General features: G+C 39.5%; 1 protein-coding gene across 2 annotated transcripts in view; it reads right to left on the bottom strand.

The window, feature by feature from the left end:
* PRKAR2B (protein kinase cAMP-dependent type II regulatory subunit beta) overlaps nt 1-10,363 on the bottom strand; it is a 147,468-nt gene extending 137,105 nt beyond the window's left edge. For both annotated transcript variants that reach the window (XM_072653065.1, XM_072653064.1), the window contains exon 1: nt 9,723-10,363. In XM_072653065.1, coding sequence (XP_072509166.1) covers nt 9,723-10,020 — 298 coding nt within the window. In that variant the 5' untranslated portion in view covers nt 10,021-10,363. The remainder of the gene's footprint in view (nt 1-9,722) is intronic.
* Nucleotides 10,364-14,776: the final 4,413 nt, after the last annotated feature.

The raw sequence follows: 14,776 nt of genomic DNA on the forward strand, positions 1-14,776 counted from the left end.
AAGGTCCTTGAGGGAAAAGACTGTTCCTTTTTTGTCTTTATATCCCTAACACCTGGAAGAGTGTCTGCCATATAGTGGTCCTTAATATAAATAATTTTTGAATGAAGTAAATATTAATTATCAGTAGATAACTCATACTTATTCATGCAAATTACTCATACTTATGTAGTATGTAAATTCTTAAATTAATTGCATGGCATTTATTGCTTCACTGAGCTTACAAACATTGTTATAAATGAAAAAGCAAACATTAAGGGAAAACATTTTTGGATAGATATGATTTAGGTTCTAATATAATACTTATATGTAAAGAGAATGATAGTTTACCTGACTGGGGTATAGGTCTGCTCAAAGTCCTAAAAGAAGTTATTACTCAGAGTGCTAAGACAGTAACTGCTCGTTTTGAATGTGACAAGCTATAGTACACTGAAGTGATATGAACATCAAAACTGCTCTATGATTATGGGGCAAATATAATTTTTCTGATCATAGATAAAAATTTATACAACTTTCAGTCTTATTCAAAGGGAAGACATACACTTTCATAATACAATACCAATACTGCCTGATATTGATACCAATATATGAGTTATGTTACTCCATAAAGTGACCTTCCATTATTTAGCTATCATTTTTTAAAGCTAACTTCTCAATTATTTTCATCTCCTTACAAGTGTAAGCATTAGGTTTATTTTCTAAAAAATTAAAAAATTACTGTTTTACCAAAAATATAATTTTCAGTTAACACCTTATCTTTTCATATTTATTCAGCTTAGGGAAACTTACACAAACAAAACAAAACCTTGCTCACTATCAAATGCAAACTAACACTGTCATGTTTAATTTATCTCAATTTAATCAGAATGGTGGTCTAAGTTTAGTAAAGAAGATATTTCCATGAGTACAATGCCTCCAGTGCTTAGCACAGTGTCTGGCAGTAAGTGCTTCATAAATGGTTTGATACCTTACTGACTTCCACAAGAATTCTATATCCCTAAAAAAACCCCCAAAACAAAACCCACAACACCTCTCAATTTTATTTTCAATCTGTCTTGTAAAACAGTATACACTACATATTCCATAGAGACTTTACCCAAAGCAGTCTAAGGGCAGCTGTAACGATTACCAGAGCAGACTTGACAAATGGTTTTGTCTTTCAATAAATCCTCTCAGACATAGAAAGAAAACAGGTTTTTAATTGTGGGTGAATGGGTATTTGCCTGGAGTGAAATCTGCAACTATTCTTTGCTGTCCTTGAATGAATGACTACTTGGAACTTCCTACTGGGTGAATAGTTTAATTCTGAATGCTAGAGGAAAATAGTATTTTATACTTCTGGCATTTCACTGGAATAGTGTTCAGTCACTCGTAGAATCACACAATCTTAGTAATGAGAGAGATCTTGAGAAGTTGTCTGGCTCTGTTTTCCTTGTTGCTCTTCCTAACTCATTTTCAGGCATAATTAAAAAACAAACACAAAATCCCCCCACCATTTCAAACAGACAAAAATATGACCTGCTTTTACTGCATTCCCTCTTAACAACATCAAACAAATCTTATGGACTCATGAAGTCCTACTGTTTAATTTGAAGAGATGAGAAAGTGGAAGGCTTTCCTGGCACAGTTCTGCAAGATAGACATCTTCAGAGAGAATTCTGATGAGTGAGACACATTGAGGGAAATGGTGTAGAACTCATCATCACGTTGCCACTGCCACCATGCCTGACTATATCTCCTCAGGTAGTTAGACACAGTGATCTCCTAACTACTCCAAAGAAAATGACATTTTTAACCTGTTTTACTGCAGTATCTCAGTGACAGTCAACTGACCATCTTTCTATCCAAACAATGCCTCAAGAACTTTGATGAGGAAGCACATGTAGGGCTCATGTGACCACCACATGCACACATACATGTATGCACTCCCCCACACAGAGATAAAGCATAGTCTCTACTCAGACTTACTATCCTTCTGATGACACTATTTATCTCAAATAAAACACTGGATGCAAGAGCTAAAAACAAATAAAAATCAATGCTCTAATGATGTTTTAAAATTCCTTTTCTCTGTTTTTAACTCTGCACTGTGTATCCTCTATGACAGCCCAATATGGTGGACATAGATTTTTCTACTTAATGTCTAATTTGATACTAATAATCAGTGAATCAGACAATGAGCTGGGTCCAGAATTAGACAGGAGGAAATGAGAGCAATAGATGAAATGCTTTTGGAAATTTTCTAGGCAATGATTTTAAAGACTCCTTGCTTTCGCCTGAAACAAAGGTTTCATTTTTAACACTGACATTCTTATGTATGGCTACAAGTCATAGAACACTGCAACTTCTGAAAGAATTTGAGTTGTGTGCTTCATAAAGGACAATGGAGAGGTGCATGGTGATTGTAAATAGTCTACAATGTGTTACCAAGGAAGAATTACATATAAGTGGTGGGTATAACGGGTGTAAAGACTGTCATTAGGAATGCACTAGTAGAAAAGGTGAGCCTGATATATAATGAGGGACATCTAAATGAGGGATGGCCTCTGGGGTTCACTAGCATACATACGTACATACATATGAGTCAAGAGGGCCAGAGGAGACTTCTAACACCTGTGGATGACATAAGACTAAAACTGATTCAACCAGGATGAGATCTGGAGGGAGAACCTACAGCAAAAGAACTGTTTCACATCTATATATGCATTTTCAGCACCTAGGACAGTACTTGGCACAAAACAAGTGTTTAATAAAAGATTTTTGATTGGACCTTAGATATCACTTGACTTGATCTATGAATTTTATAAATTTCCTTTCTGGCTACAGACTCACCCAAGTTTCCTCCATTCTTCAAACAAAATCAAACAGAACAAAAAACCTTCACTAGATCACACCATCTCCTAAAGTTGTTCTGTACCTCTTTCCTTTTCAACCAAACTCCTACAAACAGTCTTCTACACTCTTGTTTCATTTCCTGTCCTTGAGCTCTTTTCTAAACTCTTTGCAATCTGGCTTCAACAATATCACTCCATTGAAATGGCCCTTTCCAGAATTACCAATGACTTCCTATGCGCTAGATCTGATGGTCTTTTCTCAAGCTCCATTTTTGGCCTCTTTGTATTATCTGACACTGTAAATTACCCTCTCCTTCAGAGACTCCCCTTTCTTCCTACTCTTCAGCCTTGGGTGGATCATCATTGTTAATGTGTCCATAACTGTGAAAGAAGACTCCAACTTTCTTCTCTTTCTACTCTTTCTAGTTGACCTCACTCACTCACATATGACTTCTATCATTATCTCCATCCTGATCATAACCAGATCTATTATTTCCAGCCCCAATCTCTCTCCGAGTTTCAGTCCAGATTACCAACTGACTACTAGATTCTTAAAAATCAAATGTGCTGTAGGCATCTCAAATTCAAAATGTGCCAAAATGAACTTACCTTTCTCTCCTCCCACCACCAAGCAACCCCTTTTTAAGCTTGTTTCTTTTAATGAAGGACTCCAGTTCAAAACTTTGGAGTCATATTTTACTGCTTACTTCTACCCTCAATCTACATATATAATCAATTGTCAAATCTTGTCCTTTTATCCTCCATATCTCTTGAATCCATCACCTTCTCTCCACTAACACAGCCCACCCTAGTTCAGGTCCTTATGACTCCCTTGGCTGGACTATTACAATGGTCTCTTAATTGGTCTCCCTGTTTCAAATCTCACTTTTTTCTAATACGTGTGTCACATAGCTGACAAACTGATATTTCCAAAGCACAAATTTGACCAAACCATTCCCTTACTCAATAAACTGTAATGGTCTTTTATTACCTCTGGGAGCAAATACAAACTCCTCTTATTGTCACCTGAAGCCCTTTAAAGCACGTCTGCAAACAACTTTCCTAACTGTATTGTACATTCCTCTTGTCCACACACACTAGGGTCCAGCCAAACTGTTCTTCTTACTGTTTCTCATGTGGCACAACCTACTCTTGTATCTGTGCTTCTGCCCTGGCCACTATCCCCTACACCTGAAATGTACTTCTTCCTCATTCTGTCTCTCAGAATCTCTAGTTTCCTTCAAGGTCCAGCTCAAGTGCCAATATCCAGAAGAGGCCTTTCCTGCCTTTCTCCCTCATCCATCAAAATTGCTCTTTATCTATTTTATATCCATTTCAGGGGTTCTTAACATGTTTTGTATTGGGCCTTGTTGGCAGTCTGGTGAAACATAGGGATCCCCTCTCAGAATAATGTCTTTAAATGCATAAAACAAGATTGCAAAGGAAACCAATTATATTGAAATATTGTTATCAAAATACTTTTAAAAAAAGTTCATGGACTCCAGATTAAGTTTCGCTGATCTACTTATAGATCTATAAGCTTTCTTCCCTCATTAGAGTATGCATCTCTTGAAAGCAAAGACTGCTTTTGCTTTTGTTTTTTCAGTCCTGATGTGTAGCACTGTTCTTCACACCCAATAAGCATTTAATAAATGCTTACTCATTGATCTGAAGAAATTAAGTGGCCTGCCAAGGTTCACAAAAGATAGAAAAATCAGAACCAGAATTCAAACAAGTCCCCAAATGCAAATCTAGTACTCTTTCCCCTGAACTGAAGACAGACTTGGAAGGGCCTTGAATATTAGGATGAAAAAATTTATACTTATTCAGTAGACAATAGGAAATCATCAGGGGTTTTTGAATGAAGAAATGATATGATCAGAGTGATACACTGAGATTACTCAATCAGCTATATACATGATGGATTAGAAAAGGGAGAGACCTGAAGAAGGATGAACAATTAGAGGCTATTCTTATATTCCATGTAAGAAGCGATGAGTTGTGAATGAAGGTGAACTAGTGGGATTGCAAAGAATAATGTGGCAGAATCAAAGGGCTGCTGGCAGCTGACTGGATGTGGTGGCAGAGGAAAGGAAAGAGGCAAAGAGGACTTTGAGGTAGCCACCCTAAGCCAGGTTTCTGATGGACAATGGGTTTTGGCCATGTCAAGTTTCAATTGCCAGAGGGACAATCATATGAAAATGGATCACTGAAAATGTAGAACTGGAAATTTAGGGAGATCTAGAGATAAACCTTTGGTAGTCACCTGCAGAGTTAGTAACTGAAGTTATCAGAACTGGTAAGGCTGCCAAGAGAGAATGAAGAAAGAAGAGAGCCAAAAAAAAGAGCGTTGGAGGACAACCATGCTTAAGGGCTGGAGGGAGGCTGAAGGGAGAGATAGAATGAGCAGTCGGAGGTCAGACAAAGAGCCTACAATGTCATGAAAGTCCAAAGAAGAAGGAAAGTATAGTCAATAGCAGCAAATGTTACGGTTCTTTCCCATGCTAAATTTATAGTTTATTTTTTTCCTTCCTAGATAGATTGCCTCATATTTGCCCTTATAATTTATTTTATTTCAAAGTGTGTCTCCAAATTATAAAGTTACTTTAAATTCCAGTCCTACCTTCCCAGATACCACTCACCATTGTTTCCACTATGCCAATATTCAATTCGTAGCATGTGCAAAGTTGATGAAAACAATAATCTACCTACCTGTAATATCACAGGAGATGTCTATTCTAATATTAGAATGTACTGACCAGCAAGTATCAAACTCAATACATCTGTAACACAAAATACATTATACTGTACTTGGAAACAATATGCAAATGTTATTTTTAAAATGCTTTCCAATCTGTTCTCTCATGCTATATTCACAACAACTCAGTGGTTATAAATAACTGTTATCCCCATTTAATAGTTGAGAAAATCATAGCACAGACAGAGTAAACAACTTATCCTACTTCACACAGGTAATTAGTGGTAAAGTCAAGGCTTTCCATTATGTTACACTGCTATTTAGTTTACCTATCAGGTAAATGATGAAAATATTAAACAATACCAAAGTTCAAAATGACTAATATAATATTTTCCATCCCAAGTCAGTACTGATCCAACTTTCCATCCAATTATACATCCTAAAAACTCATTCCAGATCAGACATCATCAGCATTTCAGAGGCAGTATGCTAATTCCTCCATTTTTTCACTATCCTGGGGGAAGTCACACTTAAAATCATTATCAGCTAACATCTGAATTATGATTTAGCACATTATCAAGAATTAGTTGACAGTCAACTAAGCACAGGGAGTGGGGGAAAGGAGGATATGTGGCAACTGTAGTGAAAAAAAGTATGGAATTAGGGAAAAAGTAGAAGGCCAGAATGGAGAAACTGGGCTTGTGAAAGGCAGGTTGGATGATGCCAAAGAGAAAACTCATCTATTTACAATTTTCTAGGACCAATTTTGGCTTTGCTACTCAAAATTATTTCAACTGCCATCTTGACTCGTATGTAGGAATATGGGTAGGCTCCTGGGTTTTCTTAGGCAGTACAGATCTCAAAGTCAACTGATTGTAATAATATGAAAACCAAAGGGAAAAAAAATGTCAAATTTCCTGTCCTGATTCTGAATTCAGGAACATTATGAGCATTAAGCTTGGGAGTTAGGGAATCTGATCTGCATGCATATTTTGCCTCTTTTATGTTCTTCCTTTGTGATTTTAATCTCTTTGGGCCTCAGTTTCCTCATCTATAAAATAACAGGAGTGTACTAGATAGTCTCTAAGATCTCTTTCATCTCTAAATCTATGAGCCTATGGTCACAACAGCCTTAAACTGCTAAGTCCTGGACTAGACCACACTCCTCCAATTTATGATCTAGACTGCTTAACTTATTTGATCAAAGCCCAGTACCAGTGTGGTCAAGGTCACATACTTGTTCCCAACTTGAGGCAGTTAGTTCCATGGCCATATATTACACTCAACATTTCAAACAAGGGAAATAAAAAGAGAAAGTATAGATGGATGAGCACAAATTCTTCACCTCCACTAGAAAAACGATTAAAAGGAAATGCTTCAACTGAAGGTCAGTAGTGTCATTTTCATGGAGGAAGAACAGCACATTTTGCATGTACTTTGAGAAAGGCTTAAATGCTTTAAAAGTCAAGCTAGATTACAACTATCATTATGCTTTGATCTCATAGGCCTTCTGCTCTGTTATAGTAAATTAGACTATGCTTCTTCTTTATTCTGGCCTGCTATTTATTCAATACTCATTTGTCTTCAAGGTGATTTACAAATTCACATTATGATTTTTTTCTGAATTTTTTTGGGTACAAGAGTCAAATTTATAGAACCATAATTTTTTAGACACATTCCCCGTAGTTTCCTTTTACAGTTTCTGGACATTTCCCTATTCATGGTTCTGTTCTCAAAATGAGTAGCCCTTCAAAAATTCTTGCCAATTCTTTTAGTATACTATGATGCAAATAATAAAGTCCAATGAATTTTGGATGGGCAAGTAATTTAATTTTTTGAAGGGTTGTATTATTCTGGGCAAGCCACTTAACCCCTCAGAGTTCTGGGAAACTCCAATTAATCCAACTATAAATTTTAAAGCTCATGCTGATCAGTATTGGCAGAAGGAGTTTCTCGTACCAGCGGAATCACAAGTTGTGTTTAAATATCTTACTCCATTAATACTTATTAAATTCCTACTATGTGCTGGCAGCCTATGACACTAAAATATTTTTTGTCTTCAAGGAGTTTACAGCTTGATTCCAGTTTCTAAATCATGGATATATTTCCTTATCAACAAGTTGATCTGCTTTTGCAAAGATAAAAATGAAATAATATGCACACAGTGCTATAAACAGTAAAAAAAAGTTTTCTTTTCCCTCAAACTTGTTTTCATCTATGTAAAAACTTCCTTGACATTCAGAACAACAATTTCTTTTAAATTCGTTGTTCTGCAGAGCTCTCTGGGAGGGCTGAAAGGTCAATCGAGTTGCTCATGGTCACACATTTAGAAGGTATGAAAGGCAGGATTTTAAACCAGGTCTTCCTTTCTCCAAAGTTAGCTATCAGTTCACTTAACCACCCTGACTCTCAAAAAAGCACTCTGCAACTCTAAAACATTGTTAATATTAGAATATATCTAGAAAATGTACATTATAGTTATCCACCAAGTCTTCCCTCTCTACTCGGCTTTCCAGTTTTACAATCTGATCATCTAGTCCCTTTTTCTAATTTCCTCCAAGGAGAGAATAGAAGCATTAGTTGCTTCTACCTTTTTGATTTTATCTATTATTTGTTCTTCCTTCCCATAAAATAAAAGTACAACATTTTCCTTTACCCTCTTGTTCCAACTAAGAAAACAAATCCTGTGGGGGGAAAAAAAGAGAAGACTAATTGCTCTGAGCTAACAGACATTAAAAGGGTCACAACAGCTCCCTCCACAAAAAAAACCCCAAAAACAAAACCCACCATGCTAACTGCTCTGAGCTAACAGACATTAAAAGGGTCACAAATAACTCCCCTCACTGAAAAAGGGTGACACAGAATTTGCTTCTCTTTCTCATCAAACAACAGTAATTTCAGCATATTATGAACAACCTTGAAATAATGGGCTTTTCAGTAACATTATAATACATTTCAATATATGATTCTATAAAGAAAAGAAAAGTCTTTCTGGGACCATGCAAGAAATTCAAAAGACCCACATTAAAATGCATCCACTGCAGACCTATACACAATCCCAATGTTACAACAGAGAAAATAAAATGCCATGCAATGCTGTTTGTATATGTGTCACACACCACAAAGAAAATGCATACACAGCATATTGTTCTAAGTTTGAGAAGTGAAATAGATGGAATTCAGTCATATCGTGTAAATAGAAGAGGGTGAGTATGTGGTAGAGCTCGAGCAGTGTAAGCAGAAGGGGTGGGGCTTGCCAGGAGCAGCTATTTGCAAAAATGCCTTTTTCTTTTCCATTCATTCTCTTCCTAGTTTTGGTGTCTGGCACAGTCCCTTACAATCACTCACCAGCCTTTCATTCTAAAGCTTTAGAAGGTACCTGGAGTGTTTTTTTCCCCTTCACACATTAAGTAGAAAACAACACTACATTCAACATATGACTCACATTGAAAAAGCTAGTTCCCCTTTTCTCCATTTTAAGGGTTGCAGGCTATCAAAGGTTCTTTCCTTTTGTCCCAAGCTCAAATGTACTAGGAAGAAATGAATTATTCTGTTTCAAAGGCTGTTAAGTCACTTTCACAAAATGCTCCTGATTCCCTTCTCCTTGCTTTCTGGTGAATCTTTGGTATGGACAGCAGCAACAAAGGATTTGATGTTAATCCTATTTTTCATCTCTGGACATTCCCGGTGCCCCGAAAAAAGGGCAACAGGGCCCAGCAAGTCCCCCAGTTCTCTCCATGCACAAAAAGGGGGTTTTTAATCTTTTATCACAGATCTCTCCGCGCCATTAAAACTTATTACCAAGCGCTCTCCTTGGCTGTGTCCTCTCCAGACCCTCGCTAAACTCAGGAAATTAAAGGCTGAAGGACAAGGGAGAGGCTTCTTTCTTTCACGTCTTCCAAACCCAGAGATGAAGGGGGGAAAGAAGGAGGTAATGACACCGGAGAGAGAAGAAATGGCAGGTGGGCGAAGAGAAGTGACAGAAATGGGTGACGAGGAGGTAGGAGATGGAAAGGTAGGAGAATGGGAGAATGATGTGGGCGCAAGAAGTGAAGAATGAAAGGAAAGCGAAAGGTAGCAGCGGGTGGACGGGGTAAGGGAAGGAGACAGGGGGTGGGGGGTGGGAGGGACGACACAGGGCTGGGGGAGTCTGTGGTCCATCCAAGGCACAGGCAAAGAAGGGAGGTGCTCACCACTGAACGCCCCCGGCTCCCCGGACTCTTCTTCTTCCTCCTCCTCCCCGTTCTCGGACTCGGTCTGCACGGGCTGCTCCGCGAAGTTGACCCCCCGGCTGGGGGTGCCGCCCCCAGCGGCTCCGGCCCCGGCCAGGTCAGCAGCGCCGGGGCCTCCCTTGGGCCGGTTCTCCTGCTGGAGGCGGGTGAAGTGCTGCAGGGCGAACTCCAGCAGGTCCCCGGGCTGGTGCCTGAGCACCTCCACCGTGAAGCCCTGCAGCAGCTCCGTCAGCCCCGCGGGGATCTCGATGCTGCTCATCGCGCCGGCCGCCTGGGCCCCCGCCGGGGGCAGCGGGACTCCGCGGGCACCGCGTCCTGCCCCGGGGCGACCACGGCAGCCCACAGCCCCGGACCGAGGTCAGTGGACCTGCGGCAGCGGAGCGAGCCGCGAGCAGGTGAGGGCCGCTCCCCGGCCACCGACGGCTCGCCTGCCCGCGCTCTGGCTCCCAGCGAGCTGCAGTCACCGAACCACGGCCCCGGAGGGGCGGCAGCATCTCCAGCTCCTCCCGCGCCCGCCCCGTCTTCTCCTCTACCCCCTCGAGAGCCCGGCCCAGCCCAGCCCACGCCCCGCCCGCTCCCGCAGGAGGGAGGGGGTGCAGCGCCCATCCATGTGACCCCCGAAACCATGACAACCACCGCCCCGCCGGGGCTCCCAGCCCGCGGGAGAGGGCTTGCAGGCGGTGCCGGGGAGCTCCCACGGCCACCCCTTCTTACTGTCCTCCAGATGCTCCAGGGCGGCCCAGACAAGGGGTGCCTCCCCCTCCACCTCCCTGCCCAAAGGCCTGCGTTGTACTTGGTGTCCGCGGCCCACCACTCCCAGACCTGTTCCCGTCCCGGCCAGCCGAGTCCTCAGGCATTTCTGCACTCGCGACTCCTGCGGTAAAAGTCACAGAAATGCCACCCTCCCTAACCGTAAGCCTTTGCCATCTGTCTACATTCGTAGGAATGCTGGGCAAATTTGCATAGTTTCCTTTTCAACATATTTTCTCCTGGAATGTAGAAGAAGCAATGAGAACCGGTAACACTAAGTATTCAACAGCTTTGTACTTGCGCTGCTCTCTTTTATCCAGTGTAATGGCCCTACACCTTGACAGCTTCCTAACTTTTATACCCTATTTCCCTATTTCCCTCGCCTCTCTTCATTCTCCCCATTTTCGTGTGCCATTACCCTCTAATGGCTTTCATATTTCCTTTAACCAATTTCATGTTTTGCACCCTCTCTTTTCAATTTTTTTTCACACTCCAGTGTATCTAGGGGACCGACATTTATCGATGGCGACTAAAGCAGCTAAATTCATAATAGCACTTATAGACTACTTTAAAATTCGCAAATCACTTTGTAGCTCTAAACTCATTTTATCCTCCTAGGAACCCTAGGAGTTAGGTGCTATTATTGTCACCATTTTACTGATGAGGAAACTAAGGTACCTAGAGTGTAAGTGACTTGCCTAGGGTCACACGATGAAACACATCTTAATGACTTCATGTCCAGCACTCCATCGGCTCAACTCAGTATGTACCATTAATTTTGAGTCAATTACCAAGGTGGGCAAGTGCCCAATTTTCACTCTCTCTGTTTTGGAAGGTGGGATTAAAAAGTTAACTGAGATGCCCAAGGGGGCTGGTAGGTATCACGGTGAATAGAGCGTTGAGCTTAGAGTCAGTCAGGCTCATCGCCCCATGTTCAAATCTGTCCTCAGACACTTACTAGCTGTGTGACCCTGGGCAAGTCACTAAATCCTGTTTGAATCCGTTTCATCATCTATAAAATGAACTGGAGAAGGGAATGGCAAACCACTCCAGTGTCTTTGCCAAGAAAACCCCAAAAGGGGTCACAAAGAGTTGGGCACAACTGAAAAATGAATCAACAATAACAGATATGTTCAGAGACAAAACAAATTGCGTGCCTGGTCTGGATTTAAAATATGACCAGTTTTACATAATGATTTGGGTGGCATTGTCGTCACATGATAATGCTGCGGTACTATACAGAAACACCAGGGGTATATGGTGAAACAAGCTCAGGGCTTAAGAATCAGAAGGCACTTGGGTTCAAATCTAGTAGAACATAAGCTTTTTAAAGGTATTAACATCTTTATTTCCAGGACCTTGTGCATGGCAGGCTCTTAATACATGTTTGTTTAATTAAATTGAAATTCTGCCCTGTAACACTTACTGGCTCTATGACCATAGATAAGTCTCTTAGCCTCTAATTCTGAAGTGGGTACTATACAATTTGCAGTACTAACCTCACTGTGATGTTGTGAGGAAACCCCTTTTAAATCTCAAAGCACTATATTTATATTATTATTACTATAGAGAGAAATCGGATTTTGCAGTGGATTTTCTCACCAATTTCCTTTCCGTTTGAATGAGACTTAATACTTTGAAGGTTTTGAGTTTTGTGTCTAAGAAAATTTTATTTAGCTCATAAAATATTTTTGCAACATTTATACTGTAATATTTTATTTTACTCTCTCTAGCCAGCATGTCTTTGTAAATAAGTAGTTGAAGATAGCTTATTCATCCTGTTTCATGCATGTGTCCACCCACACAAAAGAGGAAATAGTTCCCTTCTGGTGTTCAAAGACTCCTGACTGAATAGGATCACTGAATAGGATCACAGATTTAGAGTGGGCAGAGATCTTAGTCCTATAAGACTTATCTAGTATAGTCCTCTCATTTCTTTCTTGAGGAAACTGAGGCAGAGAACAGTTCTCTAACATCTCTCAAGATCTCTCAAAGAAGTAGAACCTTCACCCTCAATACACTAATTCTAACATTCTTTCCCCTATACCACTTATATGTAAATCAATCGAAGTAATAGCCTTGCCCTTATTTGTAATCTTACCTCATTCTTATATTCTCTGTTCATCTAGATCATCTAGCTATTTCCATTTTGTTTCAACTTCGTAATAATACTATTTTAAAATGCCATTCAGCATAAAAGAACATTAGATTCCAAATTAGATAACCCGATTTGGATTTCAGAGTTTGCCACTTACTTGTATTAGCTCAGTCAAGTCACAACTTCACTGATCTGTAGTTTCCTCATTTGTAAATGAGAGATAATAATAAATCTACTACCCACCTTCCTGGACTTTTGTGAGGATCAAGAGTAATAATGTGTGTAAGATTCTTGAAAACTAAAAACTTGGATGGCTTAGGAATTTTGAAACCCAACAACCTAAGAAATTAAAGGAAGAGAAGGATTTGGGCAGAAGGAAGAAAAGAATAAGTATGCACATCACATTTTATTAGTGGGTGCACCCAGGGAATTTTATTTTTAAAACATTTATTGAATATTCAGTTATAAGTGACATTTTCATCAATATAAATAAAATGAAACTTCACTAAGTGTTTAAACTTAACTAAATATGATTTTTTAATTTAAAAAAGTCAACAATTCAACTATATTTACATATATAAACTTTAAAAATGAGATACAAAGTGTTTTCTAAAATTAGGCCAAGGTTCACCCTATACATATATCTCTAAGGAAAAAGAATGTAACCTCTTATCATTGTTTTACCAAGATTAGGGTGATGAGAGGGATTATGATCTGCATGGTCCTTGTAAGCTCCAAATCTATAATCCTATGATTTATAGTTAAAAGTTATTCACATGATATTCTGTCTCCCACCTCCTTGTCTTTGCACAGGCTGATAATTATGCCTGGAAGGCTCTTCCTCTTCACTTCTAGCTCCTGGAATTCCTAGTTCCTTATAAAGATCAACTCAAATGCCAGCTTCTGCATGAAGTCATTCTTGATCCTTCCCACTTGTTACTGCTTTGTATATATATTTGGTATTTATTTAATAGACTATGTGCTGCTACCCCATGGGATGTGAACATCTTCAGGGAAACAATTGTTTTCATTTTTGTCTTTGTATCTCCCCCAAACCTAGCACTATGCCTAGCACTTGGTACACATTTATTAAGCACCTATGACGCCAACACTGTGCTAAGCACATACTAGATGTTGTATAAATCTTTGCTGAAGTAATATAGTTTTGTTGTGAGCCCTGAGGCAAGGGGAGAAGGAGGTCATTCATTTAATGTATGAGTAATATTTATATTAGCCTTTTTTCCTGATACTCAATGTAGGTCTTAACAGAGAATTTCCAAACAGAATCTTAAATTTGATAGTAATCAGCAGTGTGATCCTAGATAAATCCCTTAGCTTCCCTAAATGTGTTTCTTGGATTATAGAGGTAGATAATACAGGATGTCCCCAAAATCTGAGTGCAGTTTTAACCTGCACTCAGACTTTTGGGATACCTTAAATGCTATATAAAAAGTGCTTTATAAACCTTAAATGTTATATCAAATCAATACATAAAATCTGTTTATCTATCTATCTGTCTATCTATCTATCTATCTATCTATCTATCTATCTATCTAAAGAGAGACAACATAGCATATTAGAAAGCCCATTAGTTTTAGAGTCAGAAGCCTTGGATTCAAATCATGCCTCAGATACTTATTACCTTGTAAGGTACCTGTATGACCTTGGGCAAGTCAACTAGCCTCAATGGGGTCTCATTCTTCTCATCTGTAATAATGAGGAGATTGGATTAGATGATGATGATGGTAGTGGTGGTAATGGTGATGATAATAACTAGCAGTTATATAATATTTCAATGTTTGCCTAGAGCACTGGGTCTATGATCCTATGAATATATAGTTCTACTGTTCCCACCATATCAAAATAATTTAATTTATGAAGATTCCTGTTCCCCGAAAACATTGATAGGAGATTTGATAGTATAAAAGGCAGCCAACATGCATTTATCAAGTGCTTATTATGTACTAGCACACTGTGTTAAGTGTTGAGAATGTGGGTTCATCCTTTGTTGCCGAAGAAGACCATACCGTCAGAGAAATAATGACATGACTTGCACTTGTCTTTGTTTTGAGTGAGTGAGGACTGTGCAGGTCACCAGCCTCACTTCTCCTCCAGAGCCATCTGAATCCAGTGACCAGATATTCATCAGGATGACTGGAAGATGACC

The sequence above is a fragment of the Notamacropus eugenii genome, chromosome 3 (genome assembly GCF_028372415.1).
Source record: "Notamacropus eugenii isolate mMacEug1 chromosome 3, mMacEug1.pri_v2, whole genome shotgun sequence".
Classification (NCBI taxonomy): Eukaryota; Metazoa; Chordata; class Mammalia; order Diprotodontia; family Macropodidae; genus Notamacropus; species Notamacropus eugenii.